The sequence below is a fragment of the Balaenoptera acutorostrata genome, chromosome 7 (assembly GCF_949987535.1).
Source record: "Balaenoptera acutorostrata chromosome 7, mBalAcu1.1, whole genome shotgun sequence".
Lineage (NCBI taxonomy): Eukaryota > Metazoa > Chordata > Mammalia > Artiodactyla > Balaenopteridae > Balaenoptera > Balaenoptera acutorostrata.
In genome coordinates this window covers 4820993-4845825 of record NC_080070.1, presented here as the reverse complement: position 1 = coordinate 4845825, position 24833 = coordinate 4820993, and the positions used below count along the sequence as shown (strand labels likewise).

Here is a 24833-nt window from a genome sequence, read left to right as displayed (position 1 = left end):
GGCTGGGAACGTGGAGAAGGGCCAGCACTTGTATCTTAAGGAATTGTCGTTTTATTTTGCAAACGGGGAACCTTCACCTTGTTTCCCAGGCTCCCTCAGGGGCCTCGTCCCAGACTAGAGAGTCGCTGAGCCCTGTCCTGGTCGACCAGGGCAGTCCTGCCTGTATCTTATTTATTTGAGCTTCTGTGCAGAATTTGCTTGATTGTTTGAAGAAAGGTTTTCTCTATTTTTTTTTTCCTTTAAGTTGTTGGAGAATGTTGAGAGTCATTGAAAAGTTTCAGGCAGAGGAGTGTGTGTGTGGTGATCACATCCATAGAAAGAGGATGTGGGAGGGGTCAGGAGAAAGTAAGTACATTGTAGACAGTTGGTGTTCGAAGAGTTCAGGTGTAAACGTCCTGTAGGCAACTGGGTAAAAGGTTTGATGCTCTGGGGAAAGGTCTAGACTGGAGACAGGGATTGAGCCCAGAGATGCTTTTGTTTCTGAATGTCTTTTAAATCTTTATTTTGGAAAAAAAAAGAAAGACAGAAAGAAAGATAATATAACAAAGACCCATTTACCTACCACCCGGAATGAACGAATGTTAACACAATTGCATCTTGTAAATACGTAATACAGACATACATCCGTGTGAGTGCCAGCCCCCTTTTCTCTCCTCCAGTCCTTCCCCGCTCTCCCTCCTTTGCTGGACATTAGCTGTATTCAGTCCACACTTCATCCTTATGTTACAGATACAGGATACAATGACAGTATGTAGTATTTTGTGAATTTAAACATTTCCAAAATGATAATTATACTGTAAATAACTTTCTGCACTGTTTTTTTTAAACCCTCAATATTTTGTTTTTAAGATGTATCAGTGTTGCTATATACAGATCTAGATCAGAAATCGAATACGTGAATCTACATTTGGGCATTTTCCAGTTTTTTCTCTGTTGTACAAAATGATACAGTAAGTATCTTCTTATCCACATGTGCTAGTTTCCCAAGAGAAAATATGAGAAACGGGGTTGTTTCATCACTTAGGTATGCACCTCTTCAGCCTTGTCAGGTATTGCCAGACGGCTTTTCCGAGCGCCTGTACTGATTTAAATGCCCATCAGCAGTGGATGGGAGTTTCTGATTCTGCACATCCTTGACGACAGTTGATCTTATTTGACTTAAATTTTTGCCAGTCTAATGAACGTAAAATGATGTCTCATTTTATAAGTCTGCATTTCTCTGATTACTAGGAAGGTTGAGCACCTTTCATTGTGTATTTGCCCATTTTTCTGTTGCATTTTTTGGTCTTTTTTATGGAGTTACAGAAACTCTGTGTATACTTTGAATACTAATGTCTTATAAATATCCTCTTCTATTTTATTTATTTATTTATAATTAATTAATTAATTTTTTGGCTGTGTTGGGTCTTCGTTGCTGCACGTGGGCTTTCTCTAGTTGCAGCGAGCGGAGGCTACTCTTGGTTGCGGTGCGTGGGCTTCTCATTGTGGTGGCTTCTCTTGTTGTGGAGCACAGGCTCTAGGTGTGCAGGCTTCAGTAGTTGTGGCACGTGGGCTCGGTAGTTGTGTCTTGTGGGCTGTAGAACGCTGGCTCAGTAGTTGTGACGCATGGGCTTAGCTCTTCCGCGGCATGTGGGATCTTCCTGGACAAGGGCTCAAACCCGTGTCCCCTGCATTGGCAGGGGCATTCTTAACAACTGCGCCACCAGGGAAGTCCCTCTTCTCCTATTTTAAGATGTCTTTAAAATTATTTTTTAATCCCAGAAGTTTAAAAGTTTCATGTAGTTCAGTTTTTCAGTCTTACCTTTTTTATAATTTGTTTCTATTAAAAAATGCATTTATAGTCTAAAGTCATAAAGACTGTCTGTATTTTCTTCTAAGAAAAAAAATTTTTTTTTTATGGTGTGGGAGAGAGAGTTAATTTAATTGTTTTCCAAATGGAAGGCCAGTTGCCCCAGCACCACTTATCGGAGGGTGCCTCTTCAGTCATATTGAGGCACTGTGTATGGTTGGGAATATTTATGGTGTTTTTCTGTTGCAAATTCATACTGTATTAAATACTATTACTTTGGCATGTCTCTTTATATCCGGTGGGTCTGGTTCCTCCTCCTTTTTCTTTCTCAGAGTAGCCTTGGCTATTCTTAGGCCCTTACTCTTTATCATAAATTTTAGAATCAGTTTAAGGTCAATGAAAAATTATGATGGGATTTTGATTAGAGACACATTGAATTTGTAGATTAATTTGGGAAAAACTTGATATCTTGGGACTTCCATGGTGGTCCAGTGGGTAAGACTCCACTCTCCCAATGTAGGGTGCCCGAGTTCGATCCCTGGTCGGGGAACTAGATCCCGCATGCATGCAGCAACTAAAGATCCTGCATGCCGCAACAAAGATCCTGCATGCCGCAACGAAGACACGGCGCAGCCTAAATAAATAAATATTTTTAAAAATTTGATATCTTTATGAATTGAATTTTCCTATCCAGGAATATGGTATGTATGTTTTATTGTTTATTCATGTCTCTTGTGTTTTTCAGTAATATTTTTCAGTATTCTTTAAAAAGCTCATACATACCTTTTGCCATATTTATTTTTAGGTACCTTTATGTTTTTTTGCTGTTGTGAATTTTTTTTTAAATTAAATTTTCTAATTGTTGCCACCATAGTAGGAATGCTGCTGAATTTTTAAAGTTGTTTTTGAATCCAACAATCCTGCTGCCCTGTCTTATTTGTTCGAATAGCTTGCAGGTTCTCTTAAGTTGTCTATGTAAGCTATTGTATTAACTGCAAATAATGGTTATTTTGTCTCTTCCAACCCCAGTACTTCATATTTTTTTTCTTGATCTGGCTGCACTGGCTAGAGCTTCTATCAGTGACTAGAACTGGGGATAGCCAGTGCTTTTGTCTTTCTGATTTTAAAAAGAATGATTTTACTGTTTTACTAGTGATTGTTGTAGGTTTTTGTGGAAATGCTTTTTCAGGTTAATACAGTGCCCTTGTATCCCTAGTTTACTAAGAGGTTTTTTAAAATTTTTTTTAAAATTATGAATAGATGTTGACATTTAAGGCTTTTTGTGTATCTCTTGAGATGATTATGTGGTTTTGACATTTAGGCTCCTAATATGAATTAATTGATATATTTTTCGAATGTTGAATGGTCTTTTATTTTATTCTTGAGATAAACCCTACTTGGTTATGAAATATCAAGTACATGCTGAATTGTATTTGCAAATATTTATTTGGGATTTTTTTATCTATGTTCAAAAGTGAGATTAGTCTATAATTTTTTTGTACTAGTTTTGTTTGGTTCGTACATCAAAATTATACTGGCTTTATGAAATGAGGTTGTTAGCTTTCTTTTCTGTTCTTTGGAATAGTTTATATAAGTTAGGAATTATTGTTTGAAGGTTTAGTAAAATGTTTGACGTTCTTTTGAGAAATATACTGGATATTTTTATTTTAAAAATTACTGTTGTCAGGATTTCCCTAGTGGTCCAGTGGCTAAGGCTCTGCTCTCCCAATGCAGGGGGCCCGGGTTTGATCCTTGGTCAGGGAACTAGATCCCACATGCTGCAACTATGAGTTTGCATGCTGCAGCTAAAGTTCCCACATGCTGCAACTAAAAGATCCCGCATGCCGCATCTAAAGATCCCGCATGCCACAACGAAGATCCCACATGCAGCAACAAAGATGCTGCGTGCCGCAACTGAGACCTGGCACAGCCAAACAAATAAACAAACAAATAAATAAATAAATGTTAAAAAATAATTACTGTTGTCTGTCAACTGCTGTAGCAAGTGTTCTTGAGATATAGAATTTTTATCTAAATCTTTAGGTGTATTCTTCCTTAGATAATACTCTCCCTGATAATTTTCCTTAGATTGCCTTCCAATGACTTTTTAGCACTTGGAGAATAGCTTATGTCTTCTGGTTATACACATTCTATACCCATACATTTTTTTTTTGATCTGCAGAACTTTTACATTGTTCTTTATTAAGTTTAATCTTGTTAGTTTTGATTCATCATTATAGCTAACTGAGGTGCTTTATTTTTTAATTTGTTTAAATAATTTACAAGCTCATACATACCTTACAACTATATTTTATTTGTGTTTAAAATATTTTATTTTGAAATATAGAGTCACAGGAAGTTGTAAAGAGAGTTTAGAGAGGTTCTGTGTACCCTTTTTCCTGTTTCCGCCAAAGGTTACATCTTACATAATCATAGTACAATATCAAAACCAGGAGTTTGACGTTGGAACAGTGTAAGTGCAGTTCTCTGTCATTTTATCCCATGTGTAGATGCCTGTAACCACCACTGCAGTCACGATATAGAACTATTTCATCACCACAAAGATGTATTATTTCTTTATAATTACACATATTATTACTTTATAATTACATGTGTTATTTCCCATGTTATTTCTTTATAATTACACGTATACCCCTCCCCTCCACCGTCCTTGCCCACTGACCACCACTAATCTGTTTCCGTCTCCATAATTTTGCTGTTTAGAGGATGTTATAAGAGATGGAGTGATACAGTATATGTGTCCTTCTGAGATTAGCTTGCTCATTTGGCGTAAAGCCCTTGGGCTCCATCCAGGTTGTTGCATGTATCAGTAGATTGTCCCTTTTTATTGCTGAGTGGTATTATTCCAGTGTGTGGATGTGTACCACAGATGTTTAAAGATTCTTCTTTTGAGGGGCATCTCGGTTATTTCCAGTTTTTAGCTATTACAAATATAGCTGCTGTGAACAATTGTGTATAGGTCTTTGTGTGGACATAACTTTTCATTTCTCTGGACAAATCCTATGTATAGCGCAAGTTATATGGCAAGTTTGCGTTTAGTGTTTTTCAGTAGCTACCAGAGTGCTTTCCACAGCGGCTGAGTCACTTTGCACTCCCACCAGCTATGTATGAGAGAGCCAGCTTCACCTTGACAGCGTTTGCCATTGTCACTGGTTTACTTTATCTGTTCCAGTAAGTGTGCAGTGATGTCTCATTCTCCTCCTTATTTTCATTTACCTCATGGCCAGTGATGGCAAACATCTTTTCATGTGCTTATTTGCTATCTGAATATCTTCTTTGAAATGTCTCTTCATGTCTTTTGCTCATTTTTTAATAGTGTTGCTTGTATTTTTACTGTTAAGTTTTCAGGGTTCTTTGTATATACTAGATATGAGTCGTTTGTCAGATATGTGGTTTGCAAGTAATTTCTCCCATCATTTAGCTTGTCTTTTCATCCTCTTCACAGGGTCTTTTGCATAGCAAAAGTTTTAACTTTCGATGAATCAGCTTTCTGATTCATTGATTTTTCTCTGTTTTTCTGTTTTAAATTTCATTAATTTCTGCTCTTTATTTCCTTCCATTTTCTTGCTTTTGGTTTATTTTACTCTTCTCAGTTCTTAAGGTGGGAACTTAGATTATTGATTTGAGACTTCTTCTTTATTCTAATGTAAGCATGTAGTGTTAAAAATTTCCTTCTTAGCACTGCTTTAGCTATGTCCCACACATTTTAATATTTTGTATTTTAATTTTCATTCTGTTCATGCAGTTTTTAGTTTCCCTGAGACTTCCTCTTTGATCCATGGATTATTCAGAACTATGTTGTTTAGTTTCCAAGTATTTGGGGGATTTTCTCATTATCTTTCTGTTATTGATTTCTGAGTTAATTCCATTGTAGTCAGAAAGCACACTTTTATGGTTTTAATTCTTTTTTTTTTTTTTTTTTTTAAAGGATTTTCTTATTTATTTATTTATTTATTTATTTTTGGCTGTGTTGGGTCTTCGGTTCGTGCGAGGGCTTTCTCCAGTTGCGGCAAGCGGGGGCCACTCTTCATCGCGGTGCGGGGACCGCTCTTCATCGCGGTGCGCGGGCCTTTCTCTATCGCGGCCCCTCCCGTCGCGGGGCACAGGCTCCAGACGCGCAGGCTCAGCAATTGTGGCTCACGGGCCCAGCTGCTCCGCGGCATGTGGGATCTTCCCAGACCAGGGCTCGAACCCGTGTCCCCTGCATTAGCAGGCAGATTCTCAACCACTGCGCCACCAGGGAAGCCCTGGTTTTAATTCTTTTAAACTTGTTGAGATTCGTTTTATGGTCCAGTATTAGATTTATTTTGGTCCCATGTGCACTTGAAAACAATGTGTGTTCTGCTCTTGTTGGGTGGAATGTTCTCTTCATGTCAGTTAGATCCTGTAGGTTGATGGTGTTGAGTTCTTCTATATCCTTGCTGATTTTCTCTCTACTTGTTCCATCACTAGCTGAGAGAGAGGTAAAGTCTATATCTATAATTGTGGACTTGTCTTTTTCTCCCTTGAGTTTTTGTTTCATATTTTGCAGCATTCTTTGGTGCATACACATTTAGGATTGCTCTGTCTTGACAGATTGACTCTTTATTGCTATTTAATGTCCCTTTCTATCAGTGGTAATTTTCTTTGCTATAAAGTTTACTTTTTCTGATAGCAGTATGGCCACTCATACTTTCTTTGATTAATATTTTTGTGGAGTATCTTTTTCCATCTTTCTAGTTTTAATCTATATACAGGCATACCTTGGAGATGTTGTGGGTTTGGTTCTAGACCACTGCAATAAAGTGAATATCACAGTAAAGTGAGTCACACGAAATTTTGGTTTCCCAGTCGATTTAAAAGTTATGTTTACACTGTTCTGCCATCTGTTAAGTGTGCAATAGCATATGTCTAAAAAAACAGTGTATGTACCTTAATTAAAAAATACTTTATTGCTAAAAAATGCTAACCATCATGAGCCTTCAGCAAGTCATAGTAGTAACATCAAAGATCACTGATCACAGATCCCCTTAACAAATATAATAATGATGAAAAAGTTTGAAATATTGTGAGAATTACCAAAATGTGACGCAGAGACATGAAGTGAGCAAATGCTGTTGGAAAAGTGGCACCAGTAGACTTGCTCAACTCAGGGTTGCCAGAAACCTTCAATTTGTAAAAAAGACTAAATAAAAGCAAAGCACAGTAAAACCAGGTGTGCCTGTATATTGTTATATTTGAAGAGAGTTTCTTGTAGACAGTGTAGAGTTCAGTCATGTTTTTTTAATCCACTCTACCAATATCTGTCTTTTAACTGGTGTGTTTAGACCATCATTACATTTATTGTGATTATTGATTAGTTCTTTTTCTGTTTGTTCTTTCTGTTTTTCATTTCTTTGTTTTGTTTTACCTAACTTCCTGTGGATTACTTGAGTATGTTTTAGAATTTCATTTTGACTTATCTGTGGTGTCTTATTTATTTATTTAGGCTGCGCTGGGTCTTAGCTGTGGCACGCGGGATCTTTGTTGTGGCATGTGGGAATCTAGTTCCCTGACCAGGGATCGAACCCAGGCCCCCTGCATTGGGAGCGCAGAGTCCCAACCACTGGACCACCAGGGAAGTCCCATATCTGTGGTGTTTTTGAGTGCTTCTCTCTGTGGAGCTTTTTAAGTGGTTGCTGTAGCTATTACCTTATATATACATAGCTTTTCTTAGTCTGTGGTGTCAGCATTTACCAGTTTCATTGACATGTAGAAACCTTATCTCCCTTTATGTCCCTTTACCCTCCTCCCTTTCTGTTACAATTGAGGTTATACATTGAGAAGCACATTAGCATTATAATTTTTGCTTTAACTGCCAAACATAATTTAGCAAACACAAGAGGAGAAGGAAAGGAATTGTAATTTCCATATTTTTGCTCTTGTTCTTCCTTCCTTCCTGATATTCCAGGATTCCTTCTTTTATCATTTCCTCTCTGTTTAGAGAACTTTCTTTAGTCTTTTAGAATAGATATGTTGGTGACAAATTCTGTTAGTTTTTGTTCATCTGAGAATGTCTAGGTTTGCTCTTCATTTTTGAAGGAAATTTTTGCTGAATATAGAATTCTGAGTGGGCAGTTCTCGCAACACTTGAAAATATGCAACTTCCTTTTGGGCTCCCTGATTTCTGATGAGAAATTTGCTGGAGGCATTCAGAATTTTTTCTTTGCTCTTTAGTTTTTGGATTTTTTTGGGTTTATCCTCTTTGGAGTTTATTCAACCTTAAATTTATGGGTTTATTTTACTTTTTTTGCCAAATTTTTTTTTTTTCTCACCACGCAGCTTGCAGGATCTTAGTTCCCCAACCAGGGATCGAACCCAGGTCCCTTGCAGTGGAAGCGCGGAGTCCTAACCACTGGGCCACCAGAGAATTCCCAAATTTGAAAAAAAATTCTCAAATTTTTAACCATAATTTCTTTGGATGCGTTTCCAGCCCTGCCTCCTTTCTCCTCTCATGTGGGACTCAGAATACATGAATATTAGATCTGCTGTTGTCCAGCCCACATGTCCCTGAAGCCCTGTTCATTTGTTTTTCAGTTTGTTTTCTCTTTGTTGTTCAGGTTGGGTTATTTCTGTTGCTGTCTTCAAGTTCAGTGACTCTTTCCCCTGTCATTTTCTGCTGCTGAGCTCATCCATTGACATTTTTATTTCAGGTATTGTGTTTTTTGGTTCTAAAATTTCTGTGGGTTTCGTCTTTATATCTTTTATCTTTGCTGTGACTTTGTGTTCCTTTGCTGACTTCCTTTTATTTTTCATTTGTTTCAGGTGCGTTTGTAGTTGCTCATTGAAGCATTTTATGATGGCTCCTAAAATCTTGTTTGGTAATTCTCTGTGTCATCTCAGTGTTGGTATCTATTGATCATCTTTTCTCATTTCACTTGAGATGTTCCTGGTTCTTGCTATGGTGAGAGTTTTTTTTTTTATTGAAACCTGGACATTTTGGGTATTATGAGATTCCAGATCTTACTTAAATCTTATGCTTTGGCAAGTCATTTCTGATATCGCTTCAGCAGGGGAAGGGGGATACCCTTTGTTAATGCCAGTTTGGGGCTGAAGTTCAGGTTTTCCTCTTGGCCTTTGTTGACACTCATTTGGGGAGGCTCTCCATGTTGCTGCTGAGTGTGGGCGGGGGATCAGACCCCTGACTGGGCCTCTACAGGTACCATCCGCCAGGAGGGTGAGGGGTGGAAGTGCTGACTTTGCACCGGGCCTCCTCTGGCAGGACCCTGGTGTGGAGGCAGAGGGATGAGAAGAGTCCTGGCTCCCGCGTGGTGTCTACACTGCGCGTGGGGGGTTTGTTTTTCTGTCGTGTTTGACTGGAGTCATGCAGTTGTATGTTTTCACTGCCCCTTTCACCTCCTTTGGCTGGAGACAGCAGGCTTTTGGGGACCGTGTTTGTTTGTTCCCACGGGTGTTTCTGGGTTGTTGGCTTCCCTGGCAGCCAGTGTAGGATACGTGAGACAAGCGAAAACCTGGAAGTCACCAGTGTGTTGTTCCTTGGGTCCTGAGGTCCCTAGCCAGTCTGCTGCTTTCTCTTCACCTCTCAGCACTTTTTTTAAAAATAAATTTATTTATTTTATTTATTTATTATTTTTGGCTGCGTTGGGTCTTCGTTGCTGCGCGCGGGCTTTCTCTAGTTGCGGCGAGCGGGGCTACTCTTCATTGCAGTGCGCGGGCTTCTCATTGCGGTGGCTTCTCTTGTTGTGGAGCACGGGTTCTAGGCGCACGGGCTTCAGTAGTTGTGGCACGTGGGCTCAGTAGTTGTGGCTCGCGGGCTCTAGAGCGCAGGCTCAGTAGTTGTGGTGCACGGGCTTAGTTGCTCCGCAGCATGTGGGATCTTCCCGGACCAGGGCTCGAACCCGTGTTCCCTGCATTGGCAGGTGGATTCTTAACCACTGCGCCACCAGGGAAGCCCCACCTCTCAGCATTTTTATGTTTCTTTCAAATATAAAGTCCAGGGACTCTAGCTGTGCTTAGTGAGAGGAGTAGAGAAAAGTATGTTTACTCCATCTTTCCAGAAGCAGAAGTCCAAATTTAATTAATTTTGAATAGGTAATGCATTCATGTGACATACAAATTAAATGCTGTAAAAAGATGTACAGTGAAAATTCACTCTCTACCACCCACTTCCCCTCTTAGATGGCAACTACTGTTTCTGGTTTCTTCCTTCCTGAGGTAGCTCTACATGTACCAGCAAATATACACAGACGTGTTTTCACCTAAGTGGTGGCATCCACGAACACCGTTTTGCACCTTGCTTTTTTTCTCGTGGCGCTCCATCTTTGAGAACGTTGTGGGTCACTTTGTGAACTGCTTCATTGCTTTTTGTGGCCTCATGATATTCCATTGCATGGAGATGCCACATGTATGTAAGTGGTTGGAATGTTTAGGTGCTGATCCTGTTATCTGTTATATTTGTTGTCCTTTCCATCTTAATGTTCTCCGCACACTTGTTGTCTTTGTTTACACCTGAGTCAGGGTCCTGTAGGAAGCTGTGGTGTGCTGGAGAAAGCTGCGGGTGATTTAGATCTGTGTCCTACGATGAGTCATGTATATATTCCGTGAATACTCAGAGATGCTCACTGATAGCTACTCTTTAGACACATTTCTCCATCATGTTCGCAAGGACTATTTGGACCACATCTTGCTTTTCATAGGTATGAACAAAAGACTTTGAATATAAGCTCTATAAACCTTTACTCTCTTTCATGGCTTTAGTTGCTTCCGTGTAATAGTTAAAAGAAGCACGCTCTACGGTTTGTTGCTGCTGCTGCTGCTAAGGGCCACTAAAACATAGATCTCCTGTGATTTGGGGTCAGAGTGCTTACATCTCCCTTCTGGGAGGGATAAGGTTTACTTTGTTGTCAGGTGAAGTTTTGAGCGTGGTAGCTTCATTCTCACTAAGGTTAGCATTTTTTTCTTTAAGGTGGTGAGTTTTCTCTTGGTTAGATATATTGCCCTCAAATTGTTGGCAAACTTGAATGAAGTCATGAATTGAATCTTTTTGTCTTTGTCTCTTTACAGTCTTTTATGTTGACTTGGCAGTTTAATTCTAAATTCATGCATAGTTAGGTTTGGTCTTGCCCGGAGGGTGGAATCTGGCACTGCCACAGGGCGAGGAGTTTTGAGGTCTGCTGCAAGCCCTCTCTCCAGGGGCCCTTTGAAATGCTCCCTGGTGCATCAGATGATTCTGTGTCAGTGCGCCACTGTTCAGTGTTCAGAGACGGGTTGTGTTTGTCTCCACAGGTTGCCTTAGTAAGTGTTGGCCCTCCAGACTTTTCTGGCCCCATTCTCAGCCTCATGGCCCCGATGGGCTCACTGCTTCTGACCTGGATGCCTTCTCTAGGCTCAGCCCCAGCATTTCCTGCAGAAATTCTGTCCTTTAGATTTGTGCCACCTTTCGTAACTTGAAAGCTTCGAGACTAAATATGGCAGTGAGTTGGAGTGAGAAAAGGAGATGGGCAAAGTGATTTCTGTCCTTTTTTTTTTCCACCTCTTCAGCCTGTTACTTAAAGATAGCTTTCTGAGAAAAAGGATTAAAATTCACTCCCGTAGCTTTGTTGCTATTTTTCATTTGTAATAAATTGGGGATTTCAGATAATCTACCTTTAAAAATAATTGTATTTGTTTACTAATTTGTTTTGGAATAAATTTGATGAAGAGTAGTTTTTAGGAACTCAGAGTTTAACCAGGGGTTAGGAGTTTAAATGGAAAATTGAATCTTTTGAAGCTTTCCACATTTCATTAGAGGTTAATTCTGGAGTTAAGTTTTATATGATTATTTACTACTAAGTATATTCCTAAGTATCAAGGTTAAGCTCTTAGTAAAATAATGTTTCAAAAAAGTCATTAATATTTTTACATAATACAGTTGTTTGATTATTGTACTTTTCTTTTTGTCGGATACTAGTCAGCAACCTCTTAGTTTTTCTTTTAATGGGAAATCAGGTTTTTTTTAAATTTTTTGGTAACAAGACTAAAAATATGTTTTAAATCTGACATAGAGTTTCATGAAAATGACATGAGGCGTTTTTCAGTTTACTCTCTTCTTCTGTATTATATTTTAAATTTTGTCTCCTATATTGTATTTAGAAATTTGGAACCTATTTGATACTCCATGGGCATTTCACTTACTATCTTGAGGAATTTTTTTCAGATGAAACTGAGAAATTTAGTAATGTAGCTTTTGTCGGCATTAGAAGCAGACCAGCTGAGTTCTTTTGTGCCACGCTGAAAATAATGCTGGAACGTGGTAACTTGTTCCTGTATTACTTGATGTACTCACTGATAGAGTCTTCTCTGTGAACACACTCGACCCCAAATAAAACCCTAACGTTGAAAATTTACTTGTACATACATAGGGATTTTATCATCCTCTCTTGATCATTGAAATGAATGAGTATGGTGATGGGCTCTTTGTGCTGTTTTTCCTAAGGTATTGCCATCCGAGAGTCGGCAAAGGTGGTCGACCAAGCCCAGAGGAGGGTGTTGAGGGGTGTCGACGACCTGGACTTCTTCATAGGGGACGAAGCCATAGATAAACCCACGTACGCCACAAAGGTAAACTCCTCCCGGGATTCGCTTCTGCAAGTGCACAGCCGGGAGCAGAGCAGCAGGGCGAGTGATGCAAGAGGGTGCTTGTGTAGAATCTGTACTTGTGAGTTCTAGAATATGTTTTATTCTTACATTTGAAGAGAGGTTTTGTTGTTGTTGTTTTTGATGAGGGTATTTTTGATGTGGGGAATCAAGTGAATTTACAAATGCAGAGTTGACTCAGGGACCGCTGGGTTATGTGGAAAGCAAGGTCTGCTCCTGTGGAAACCTGCAGGTTGACTAATTAACCTGTCACACGTGGAAAGTTGCAGATCAATCAATTAAAAAGAAGCACTAAAGTTATTTAACTAAACATTTGTTCCAAAAAAAAAACACTCCCCAAACTCCAGATCGAATGGTGTTGTAGATTAGCTCTGCTTTTCCGTCTGTTACCCCACTGTTAAGACGATTCGTTTTTTTTTTTTTTAAATTAATTAATTAATTAATTACTTTTTTTGGCTGTGTTGGGTCTTTGTTTCTGTGCGAGGGCTTTCTCTGGTTGTGGCAAGTGGGGGCCACTCTTCATCGTGGTGCACAGGCCTCTCACTACCTTGGCCTCTCTTGTTGAGGAGCACAGGCTCCAGACGCGCAGGCTCAGCAGTTGTGGCTCACGGGCCTAGTTGCTCCGCGGCATGTGGGATCTTCCCAGACCAGGGCTCGAACCCGTGTCCCCTGCATTGGCAGGCAGATTCTAAACCACTGCGCCACCAGGGAAGCCCTAAGATGATTCTTTGTGCTTAGAAATGGGTGGAGTAGAATATAAACATGTAATATCATGTAATCTTTCTGGTAAAGTGCCTGTTGTTTCTTTATATAAATTAACATTCACTCCATGCAGAGGAACTGTTTAATAACTCGCTGTCTTCCATCTCTTCCGGGCCAGTGCTGTTGTTAAACTGTTGCTCTTACTGGTGTGAACTGAACCTTGATGTAGTTTGGTTTCTCTTGCTTTAGTGGCCAATAAGACACGGAATAATTGAAGACTGGGATCTAATGGAAAGGTTCATGGAACAAGTGATTTTTAAGTATCTTCGAGCTGAGCCTGAGGATCATTATTTTTTAATGGTGAGTAACTGGACCTAAGAGGAATATATCCCTGTAAATTCCAAGTTGCGTAGATTTTAAACCCAAAGTGTTCTTCCCTGGGGAGTTTTTAATGCCTGCTAAAGCTGTTTGTATGAATGGGGGTGCTTTTGGGGCAAATAACAGAAAGCTCAACAAAAATGCCTGAAAGCCAAAAGGGGCTTATTATCTCATGAAACAAAAAGGCCAGAGTCAGGCCGCTCCAGGGCTCGTGATTTCAGCAGCTCAGGGACGGAGGCAAGGACCAGCCTAATTCAGTGGGGTGGCCTCTTGTGTTGGTTCCCCTCAAGCCCCAGGATGGCTGCCCAAGTTCCTTTACCACCTCTTGGTGTATTTGCTGTCAGAGGTAGAAGCACTTTTTAGGAATTAAGAATCCCTTTCCTAGAAACCTTCCCAGCAGATTTACCCCATCCGTCCATGCCTAGCCTGGTCCCTTGCAAGGGGAATGGAATTACCTTGACAGGTTTAGATTAATCAAGATTCTCTCCCTTGGGCTGGTGAGGGGACGATGTCTGATCACCTGGCCCCAAGAGGGTAGGTACCTAAACAGGCCTCTAACAGCAAGGAAGGTGGAGGGAGGAATGGACTTGGGTAGGAAACCAACTGTGCACTTAGATGTCCTTGAGAAGTAACTGGATGACTCTGATTTTTGCTTCTTATATAGCAGAGGAAACTGAGTCAAGATGTTATTTTGCCAGGGTTTAAATCGCACTCTAAAATAAAATTGACCTGAGTTATGGGCCCTGATATTGTGGTACGTAATTGATCTTGTTCAAACAAAATAAAGCATTACAGAGAAATGAAAAGAAATATCTCTTGGTTATGGAATCTGTTCTAATTGTTCGACTCAACTTCACATGTTTCCTTCCATGAAATGTTCTTTTTAAGTTAAAATTAATTACATGTACAAAACACTTGCTTTGTGGAGAGCAATTGCACGTAGCATTAAGCTGCACATTACAACCTACATAATTTAGCTTTGGATTTTTTCCATGCAAGTACATTGTCAAATGGTCCCTGATCCCCAATTATATAGTTCTTTCTAATGTTAAATATGGAGTGTTCTTTAGAATTATCTGGCTTAAAATACGTTAACTACAAGGCTAATAATGGTAGGTAGTGGAATCTATATATTTAATGTCTATTACAGCAAGTCCTTGCAAGTGCCCTGATCTTTTTTTCTGGCTATATCGCCATAACTAGGAATTGCCAAGTGTGAGTACTGTGTTTTACAGGCCGCCATGTGTTTTCTCTCCTGTGCGTCTACAGTGGTTTACGTAAAATAAGTGGAGCCAGGACACTGACAGTGTGTCTGAGTGGCTTTGTCTTTAAAGCCTCAGTAGAGCACAGATTCCCACCCGTCCCATTTGGCGTCTTTCCATCTCTCGCGTGTTGCGTAACAACCTGTTGGACGGGACTTCGGGAGCGCACGCCGCCCTGCAGCTTCCTTCTGTCCGCCTCAGCTTCCCACGCCAGGAGGTCCCCTCTCACTCCACTCAGAGGGACGCTCAGTCCTCGCCTGTGGAGCAGACACACACCACCAGGACACAGCCCGCAGGAATTGTTTCCTACAAGAAATTATTTTCTGCTTTAGCTGACATTACAGGCTAGTAAGATAAAACCACTTTCTCGGAAGGAATTGGAGGTGTTTGGTGTGAATATGGAAAAGTCCATTTGCCAAAAATGAGTACCTGTAATGAATATTCAAAAATAATCAAGTTTATTAAATTAAACAGAGAAAATATTGTGTTCTGTGTATTGTGCTTTGAATTTTGCAAGGTAAGTTTATTGCATGATGTGATTGAGGAAGTAATGAGAATGGTACATTTCTTTCAGGTTTATGCCCTTAAGTCGTCAGTTAATGGAATAGTTCAAGGGGAGTAAAGCAGGTATAGAGATTTATGGCCGAGTCTAGAAGTCAGTTGAAGACATTTACTGAACTGCTATACCAGATAATGCTTTTTGGTATAAGAGAGTCTAAAGGGGTTAAATTAAAGGTCCCTCAGTAGCCCCCCAAATTGTTCTTTCTGACTGCGGTGACCAGATGCCTGAGCGTATAGGTGAGAATGAGCTCATTACGGCTCACGTTCTTCAAGACGTTTCAGAGACTCGGCTGTATCAGTCATGTGGATTGAGCTGATAGCAAATGGGAATCCTACTCTTTTCTCCAATACTGAAGTGCCCAGAGTTCAAAACAGACGCATATATTTTAAAGAATTGCAGTGCTCTTGAGTGGAAATCGAGTTATAACTTTAGAAGAGATTGGCAGACTTTTTGAATACGAATCAAGGAGGAAGAGCAAGCAGCACGTGCTGATCAAGAATGCCTGAGCGCCAGGAGCCGGAAAGATGGACATCCCAGCTTAAAGAGAGAGAGAGAATCGCCCTTCCTTCGTCTTTTGTTCCATTCGGGTCCTCAGTGGCTCAGATGACACCCGCCCACATTGGTGAAGGCGTGTCTCTGTTCTCAGTCCACTGAATGCTAACCTCTTCCAGAGACACCCTCACAGACACACCCAGAAATGATGTTTTACCAGCTCTCCGGGTGTCCCTTAGCCTAGTCAGGCTGACCATGACATGTGATAAGTCCTGACTCGCCATAATAGTTGCCTTCCTGGCTCTTGAGAATGATGTAGACCCGCTGAGTCCAGTACGGAAGCCACCAGCCGGTGCGAAGGTTGACAGCCCTGGGTATGCTAAGTCCGTCACCCCCGGCCCACGTGCTTTCCACCTTACAGTGCCTTGTCATCTCCTCTCCTGGTCTCCCTCCCTTCAGGATTTATATTTTTTAAAAGGTTTCTTTACTGCAGTTATAGAGAGGCTTGGGGGTGGAGCAGTGTTAGGGACATGTGTTCAGTTTGCTGTCTTTATCCAGAAATATGGATTGGTTTTATGGAATGGATTAATTCTTTATTTTTGAATTAACACCAGATGATGTTTCACCATTATTATGAATAAATTTGTTTGTGTAACTTGCATTCATGTGATGTTTTAATCATATGCTTCAGTATTAAAAAAAATAAGAAAAACTTGATATCTCCTATTTAGATCTTGTTGTAAATAATGGTTTGGGAAAGTTTCATTTAAATTGGTCTCCTAAAGGAACAGTTACTGGTGGTAAACATAAAAGAAATGGAGGATTGAGGAAAAAATGGGTTTATGATTATGAGTCTCAGAACCCATAAGAATATGCCTTTAATAATGCTGAATTTGATTCAGGAGCCAGGAGAACCTAATTACATTGTAGACATTCCCTTAAATAGAAGTATGTATATTTTAATGTAAATTCTTCACAGATGGTGAATTGTTTGGCAGCAAGTAATTAAATATTGGTTTTAGCAAGCTAAGGGTTTTATTTTCCTTACATACATTTGTAGTAGGGAGGGCAGTGCTGGCAGGGCAGTGTTCTGGTGTCATTAGCGGTCTCTGTGCGCTAGTACCTCTAGCATATGGCTTTCATTCCAAGGTTACCTGATGACCCCGCGTTGGCTCCTGCAGCTCCCTCATCACCTCTGCATTCCAGGAAAGAAGGCATTGAGAGCGAGCAGAAGGAAGTCTACTGCTTGAGTCTGCCTTCAACCCTGTAAGGAGCTTTCCTAGAAGCCACATCCATCAGCTTTTGCTTCTTATTGGCTGGAACTCACTCACGTAGCCATCCCTGTCCATGAGGAAGTCTGGGAAATGCTTTTCCTCTGGGCCTGTGATTGATCAGTGGTCTGTCGTTAAGGCAGAAGGGAGAATAGGTACAGGGTAGGCACGTTGCAGTGCCTTCCATAATGATGTGACTACAGGTATGAAGGCAGTGGCAAGACGAGAATTCATTCAGCTGTCTTCACAACTCTGGCTGGACGTGGCGAGCGCCATCCCCATCGGGAGCCAGAAGGCCAGGAAAAGCCGTGTCGAGACGCACTGCTGCTTCTGCTGTGTTGCCGTCTTGCCTCTGTGAGTTTCTCCGTCTGGATAGATAAATCAGGAAGTTGTATTGGGAGTTTCTGTGGTCTTTACACACAGTCTGTAACCCAGGGTTTCACAACTCTTGTAAAGATTTTTTTTATTATAGAACTGTAAGTGTGATTTAGAAAATTTGAAAGATATCTGTGGGACTTTTCACATCCCATTAACATAAATATTAACATTTAGTGTATCTTCATTTAATCTTTTCACCCATGTTTTTGTATGACTTTGCATTCAATATTGTGTCCTCTGTCCCGCTTCCCCCGTTTTCTTACACTTTTTTCATAATCCTCATTTTAATGGCTATACAATCCTCTATCCAGTGAATATTTCCTATCTGTTTAGCAGTTTCACTATTTTTAGATGTTTACTGTTGTTTCCAATTTCTTGGTTTTCTAAGAAGTAATATGAAGTAATCTTTGCACAGTGTTTTCTATATTAGCATTTTTTATATTAAAAATATAAAAATTATATATAATTTGGGGGTACAGAAGTATTAATAATTTTGAATCTTTAGCATACCATTTCACGCTGAAATCTTCAGTGCACTAGAGGTCACATTATTAGAACTCTTGTCAGCATTGATTAATATTATTTTTGATTATTTGTTGTCAACTTGCATTTTTAATAACTTTGACCTTAAACATTTTTTCATGTGTTTATTAGCTGTATTTTCTCTTTTGTGAATTGCCTATTCATGTCCTGTGTTTTGTACATATCAGTGTTTTATTGCTTTTCCTGTTGCTGTGATTTCTATGATCTTTTTTTTTACCTAGAAGTTTCTTTTGTGATGAAATGTACATAAAATTTACCATTTTAACCATTTTTGAACGTACAGTTTGGTGAATTGAGTACATTCACATTGTTGTGCACCCGTTACCACCATCCGTCTCCAGAACTTTCTCATCTTCCAAACTGAAACTCTGACCCCATTGAAGAATAGCTCCCCCTTCCTGCTTCCTCCCGCCCCTGGCACCCCCCATCCTGCTTTCTGTCTCTATGACTGTAGCTATTCTAGATCCTCATATAAGTGGAATCCTACAGTATTTTTCCTTTTGTGACTGGCTTATTTCACTTAGTATAATGTCTTCAGGGTTCAGCCACATTGTAGCACGTGTCAGAATTTCCTTCTTTTTAGGGCTGAATAATATTCTGTTTTATGTATGTATCACATTTTGTTTATACTGTGAACTCTTCCATATAATAGATAGGAAGCTGTTGTCAGGAGCAGATACTTTTTTTTCTCAATTGATTTTTTTTCCCTTTATAGATTCTGTTTTTGAATCTGTAAGTTTTTATGTAGTAAACCTGTTTTCCTTTGATGTTTATACATAATTTTCATCCATTTGGGATATATTTGGAACATCATTTGACACTGGACTTAAACCCAGGAAGAATCCAGGAGCCAGGGTCAATCTACTTCTTGCTGGGAGTGTCTTCTGTAGGCTCACTTTTTGCTTCAAACCAAATAGGCAGCTGTTAGCCGGCGGGCAAGAAATGTTCCTCGACTGTGCTCACACTTTTCATGCCTTTTTAGTCTTCTCCTCTTGATCCTTTTTTCCCCTCTACTCAGTTTAAATGCTTTGTTTATAAAGTTAACTTATTAAGGTGCTTGCATTTCTCTTCATGGTGAGAAAAGATTTTATAGATCTCTGTAGCTAATATATATAATTTCTTCTGGTGTGAATCACATTATTGATGGCCTGGCTGACATGTATTCAGCGCTTGCTTTGTGCCCTGCCCCTCCCCTCACCAAGTATTTACATGTATTCATTCATTTATTTAATCCCACCAACAGCCCTGGGGGAGGTAGTTATTAGGCCTGTTTTTCAGATGGGTAGGAGGTACTTTAAGGAGATATATTGTAGCCAGTACTGTTGGAATGTGCAGCTATTATTCATGTGCTTTAAATGAAAGAAATCTAAAATAGTAATCATAACACAGTGCCAGCTATGTGCAGGGCGCTTTAAGGTATTCACAAATTTAATCCCAACCCCCTGAGGTAGGCATGTTAAAATAAGTTATGTTGTTGTTGGGTGACTTTCAGATCCCTTATTTACAATCTGCTTTTGATGACTTTACTATTTCTCACATATGTCTTAAGATTGCTTTCTCTCTCCCATCCAGGGAATATTATATATTGATTCTAATCACAGTAATTAAAACTTAACTTGGGGCGCTGCGTTTGAGCTTTCCATCATTGCTACACAAGAGTCTAAGCTAAAGCCCCCAGTGAGCTGACAGCCAGACTTGCTTATTTGTTTGAAGTGATAACAGGCACAGCACAGAATTCAAAAGGTGCAGAAGGATTTCCCGTGCACATGTGTCTCCTTCCCAGCTCTGTGCTGCCCCCCAGATCCCCTTCCTGGAGGAAAACACCTTTACCGGTTCTTAACCAGAGATAATTGTGTGCAGGCATATGGATTATACATAAACTTGTTTTTATAAAATGGTAATGAAATACACATATGGTTGTAACCTTGTTTTTTATTGTAAAACCTTTAAAAATTGTGATTAAAAACATGAAATTTACTCCCTTAACCTTTTTTAAGTGTGTAGTTCAGAGTGTTACCTATATTCGCATTGTTGTGTGACAGGTCTCTAGAACCTTCGCATCCTGCAGAACTGAAGCTCTGCCCATTGAACAGCTCCCTATTCCTCGCCCCCATACACCTTGATTTTTTAAAAAAAAAGTTGTTGATACAGAAGAACATTTAAGAATGTGTAAAGTGTGGAGATGCCTTTCTCTTTTCACTTAACTGTTTATCCTAGAGATTGTTTCATACCAGCACACAAAGAGCTCATCCTTTTTAATTGCTGCAAAGTGTAGCATTTTATGGATGTGGCATAATTTGTTTAACCTTTTCCTAGTGATGGGCATTTAGCTTTTTTCTTTTTTAATATTTTATTTATTTATTTGGTTGTGCCGGGTCTTGGTTGCGGCACGCGAGCTCCTTAGTTGCAGCTCGCGGGCTCCTTAGTTGCGGCACGCATGTGGGATCTAGTTCTCTGACTGGGGGTCGAACCGGGGCCCCCTGCGTTGGGAGCATGGAGTCCTAACCACTGGACAACCAGGGAAGTCCCAAGGTTTTTTCTGATCTTAGAAGCAATGCTGACTTTGGACCTCTCTGAGGCACCTTGTTTTTTCTTGCCTAGAGAATGTAATTTGATTTTGTTTCATGGTCTTAGCTAAGAGGCTGTCTTTAGTGAGTTTCTCACTGGTACTTGCTGATGATTTTAGTAACAATAACTCACCACGTGCTGGGTGCTGCCGTGAGCACTTTATTTAGACTCCTGTGAGGTCAGTGCTAATTACACACTGAGAGAGGAAATCGCTGTCCAAACTTAGTAAAATTGAAGGTGGGACAAGCTCTCCTTTTAACCGGGCTGGTGTGGCCTGCCACCGTGCGACAGGTGTGTGTGGCCTTAGTTCAGCTGTTCTACTATATGCTTTGCTTTCTGGTTTTAATGTGTTTTATTTATGTATTAGTATTTTAAGACTTACTATTTATAAAAATAATTCATAATAATTCATTAAAATTACTTTAATGTAACTATCCTTCTGTATAATATATTTGCCTGTGTTTGTTTAGGTGTGATTACTTCCTACTGTGGTCAGTGACCAAGTTGGTACATTTCCACATTTTCTTACCTCCTCTTCCTTCCTCTGTCACCTGCTTTTGATTGATTATGTTACTAAACTTATTCTACTATTTACAACTTTAGGTTTACTGATGTCTCTGATACTCTATAATAAAACAATTATCTTTTGATTCCATGGTACAAGGATATCAATGTCTATATTCTCTCCGTCCATCTATACCTCTCCTTCCATCTGTACCTCTCAACTTGATGCTGGTTCTGCTGTTTTAATTTATAATGTTTGCATTCTGTTCTATAGCTATTATTCCCTGGAAAGAAAAATCTTTATTCCTACATCTTAAATGGATTAATTGCTCACTGTGAGTCTTTGGCTGTACTTTCTGCATTCTTATTTTTTGGCAAAAGCTTATCTTCTAATAGTTAATTCATGAAGGCTTCATAGGAGCCAAATTCTCCCAAGTTCTTATATGTTTAAAGGTCCTTTGTTTTTGCAACATACTTGATTGGCAGTGTGGCCAGATGTAGAATTCTTGGGTCACACCTTCCTGCCCTGAAGACTCTGTAAGTGTGGCCCCCTGTGTCCCAGTGCTACAAACGTATCTGTGTTGATGGCCAAGGCTGGCTGTACTTTTCCTGCTTTAAGGGTGTTTTAGGTGCTCGAACTAAGCATAACAAAATCCCACAGGCTGAGTGGCTTACACAGCAGACATTTGTTTTCTCACAGTTCTGGAGGCTTTAGGTCCGAGATCACCGTGCTGTCAGGGTTGGTTTCTGGTGAGACCTTCCTTCCTGGTGTGCAGACAGCCGCCTTCCCGCTGTGTCCTCACGCGGTCTTTCCTCTGTGCGTGTGCGAGAGAGAGCTCTCTGGTGTCTCTTCCTTTTCTTACAAAGACATTGGTCCTGTCGAATTAGGGCTTCCCCCATGACCTCATTTAACCTCGATCACCTCCCCAGAGGCTTTGTCCCCAGATGCGGTCACATTGGGGGTTGGGCTTCAACATAGGAATTTTGGGAGACACAACTCAGTCTATAACAAAGGGTAATGTGGGAGTTTTTGCCAAAAGGCCCAGAGAATTTTTATTTATTCTTTTTTTCTCTTTCTTTCTTTCTTTGTTTTGCAGCTTAAATATGTGATGTATAACCATATTTATTGACATGGAAAAATGTTCACAACCTATTGCTGAATGACAAAAAAGCAGGTTTATTTATTCTTTTTATCTTTCTGTAATCCTGTTAATTTCCTCCTATTTGATAATGGTTATTATTTTAAAATAGATATTTGAATTTTTTGAAATGTCTTTATCATGATTTTCATCTGCTGTATTTTTACATTTTTCTGGGTACATGTTTTTTTGTCTGCCATTTGTTTTTCCTGTTACTTTCCTCTCTTCCCTCTCTTTTTCTTTCAGTGTTTTTATATGGTCTTTGGCTGGTTTCTTTGTGTTCTTTCCTCCTCTTTGAATGAGGGGAATTCTTCCTGGACAGGCTGTGTGTGTGAGTTGAGGCCGGGCAGGGGGCAGTGTCTGGGTGAATCTGCTTCTGCCCAGCTTTTTCTGCCTTGCAGCTGATGGCAAAGATGCTTTGTCTAACCTTGCGGCCTGTGCTCTGATGGCAGGTGGGGCTTGGGGAGGGAGGCTTCTCAGCTGTTCTGCTCAAACTGGTCTTGTTCCAAGCACGGGCTCACTGCTTTTCCTCTCTCTGGAGGCCTGTGTAGCTTGCCTGGGGTCTGAAGTCACCGGTGTTCCCTCTTGGCATACTCACTCGTCTCGGTGGGGTTATTACTACCCTTGGCAACTTGCTGCAGGGCTCTTCAGTTTCAGGGTGTTTGGGTGTTATGTTATCGAAGGTAGAGTTCCCTTTTCTGTAACTTGTTCCTGTTTCGGGGTGGTTAATAAGAGCAGAAGTGTTTAGAGAGGCCTTTACTCTGCTGTGTCAAAGCTTTTAAGCCCCGCAGCCAAAGTTCTTTAAGACAGTTTCTTTAAGTACAAATTTCTTTAGAGTACGCTCTGGGTGTACGCTACCTGTAAAATCAGGAAGTTGTACAGAATCCTAATTAACATGCCTTTAGGTTAACTTTTTTATGATTCTGATATAGTTACATGAAATTTGGGTGAACACTAAATATAGTGAATGTTTTCTTACAGACAGAACCTCCACTGAACACACCAGAAAACAGAGAATACCTTGCAGAAATTATGTTTGAATCATTTAATGTACCAGGACTCTACATTGCAGTTCAGGTAAAAACAAAGTGATTTTTATGATTCCCAAATGACCTTAGCTGTCTAATAGTGGAAGAAATGGTGATTCTCAAGGCCTCTGTTGTAAGAGTGTGCTGCTGTGCATTCTTCCTTTTCCACACCCTACACACACACACACACACACACACACCCACCCACCCCATTCAGGTTTGAACTCAGACACTGTGCAGACCATGTTCTGTGATTTATATTTTTATGTTTTTACTGCTGGTGTAGAGTTTGTCCAGCTTTTGTCTTTTTACATGCTTTAGAATCTAATGTATTCTTCTCTGGGTGACAAGATCGATATGATGGTTCTGTTTTGGCTTCTTTCACTTCTGATCATAAAAAAGGAAAGATACTATAATATCTGCTAAAAAACAAAACAAATGTCTCTAGAGGGTTCCCCCTGTGGGATCTGGGCTCCTGTGGGTCCATGAGCTTGTAGGGCTTCCTTTGAAGCTACTTGTTCTTAGTGTGGGAGTTTTTGTTGGGTTTGGATTTTGTTATTTATCTGCCACCCTATATAAGGGAATTGATGGAGATTTGGGGGAATACATTTTTAAAAAGTATCTCCTAAAATGTTTTCTGCATATTCCAGTCCCTTCTAAGAAAAAGGAGAAGGAGTTGCATAGAAAATTAATTTGGGAGATAGCACAGGCTGTTGCCTCTGGTGATTCTCTCCGGCTTTTCTTTGCAAAACTTTGATTTATTTTATTGAAAACTTGACCCCTCCAGATGAAGTATACAAAATTTGCGTGTCAGTTGTTCAATTTGGAATTTGAATTTTGGGGGGAAGATGGAGGATAGGGAAAGGGAAGAGTTACTCGTAAGAAAGGTCTTATTGATTGAACCTGAGAACAATCAGGTGCAGTCCTTGGGAAGAGTTTCCCCGAATGCTAATGGTCTCCGTGTCTTTGGTGCAGGCGGTGCTGGCCTTAGCAGCGTCTTGGACCTCGCGACAAGTGGGCGAACGTACGTTAACGGGGATCGTCATCGACAGTGGGGATGGGGTCACCCATGCTATCCCAGTGGTAAGCAGAGTGTTCAGTGCTTCGCTTTCTGTAGGCCTCCCCCGACTGGAGGTAAGGGAAGAGATTAAAGGAAAAAACCCTTCTGTATTTAAGGTACAGAAGTTAAGGTACTTTCTAAAGTACACTTTAGAAACCATAACTGTACTTAGCAAAGGTAACAGGAGTCTTTAAACTCAGGTATGTGAGAAAGAAGAAGAAGACCAGTGTCTTCGGTGCTGGCAAGTTGGAATTCATGCTGGGAAATTTCTGCAGTCAGGATGTCAGCAGTCGTTCGGGGTCTCCAGGGCTCTGCCTGATCACCGGGGGTCCATCACCAGGAGGTCCTTCCTGGCTTACGTTCTGAGCTGTCAGCTTGGGCATCAATAGGTGTGGTGCACCGCCGCTCTGAAGGGTGAGCTCTGTGACACGATGTGGACGGCTTCAGCCAGCTCACGCTTTAGAGAAATCGCTTCTTGTCTTTCAAAATTTATTTAAGAGCCAAGAAGAGGAGATTGTTCCT

General features: G+C 40.3%; 1 protein-coding gene across 10 annotated transcripts in view; it reads left to right on the top strand.

The window, feature by feature from the left end:
- ACTR3B (actin related protein 3B) overlaps nt 1-24833 on the top strand; it is a 62992-nt gene that overhangs the window by 18402 nt on the left and 19757 nt on the right. For 3 of the 10 annotated variants that reach the window (XM_007165452.3, XM_007165447.3, XM_007165446.3), the window contains 4 exons: nt 12264-12388; nt 13376-13486; nt 23205-23300; nt 24227-24334. In XM_007165452.3, the coding sequence (XP_007165514.1) occupies nt 13415-13486; nt 23205-23300; nt 24227-24334 (276 nt within the window). In that variant the 5' untranslated portion in view covers nt 12264-12388; nt 13376-13414. Of the gene's footprint in view, nt 1-8388; nt 8482-8713; nt 8733-12263; nt 12389-13375; nt 13487-16988; nt 17446-22181; nt 22260-23204; nt 23301-24226; nt 24335-24833 lie in introns of those variants that run through there. The other 7 variants (XM_057549964.1, XM_057549961.1, XM_057549962.1 and 4 more) reach the window with 7 other exon arrangements.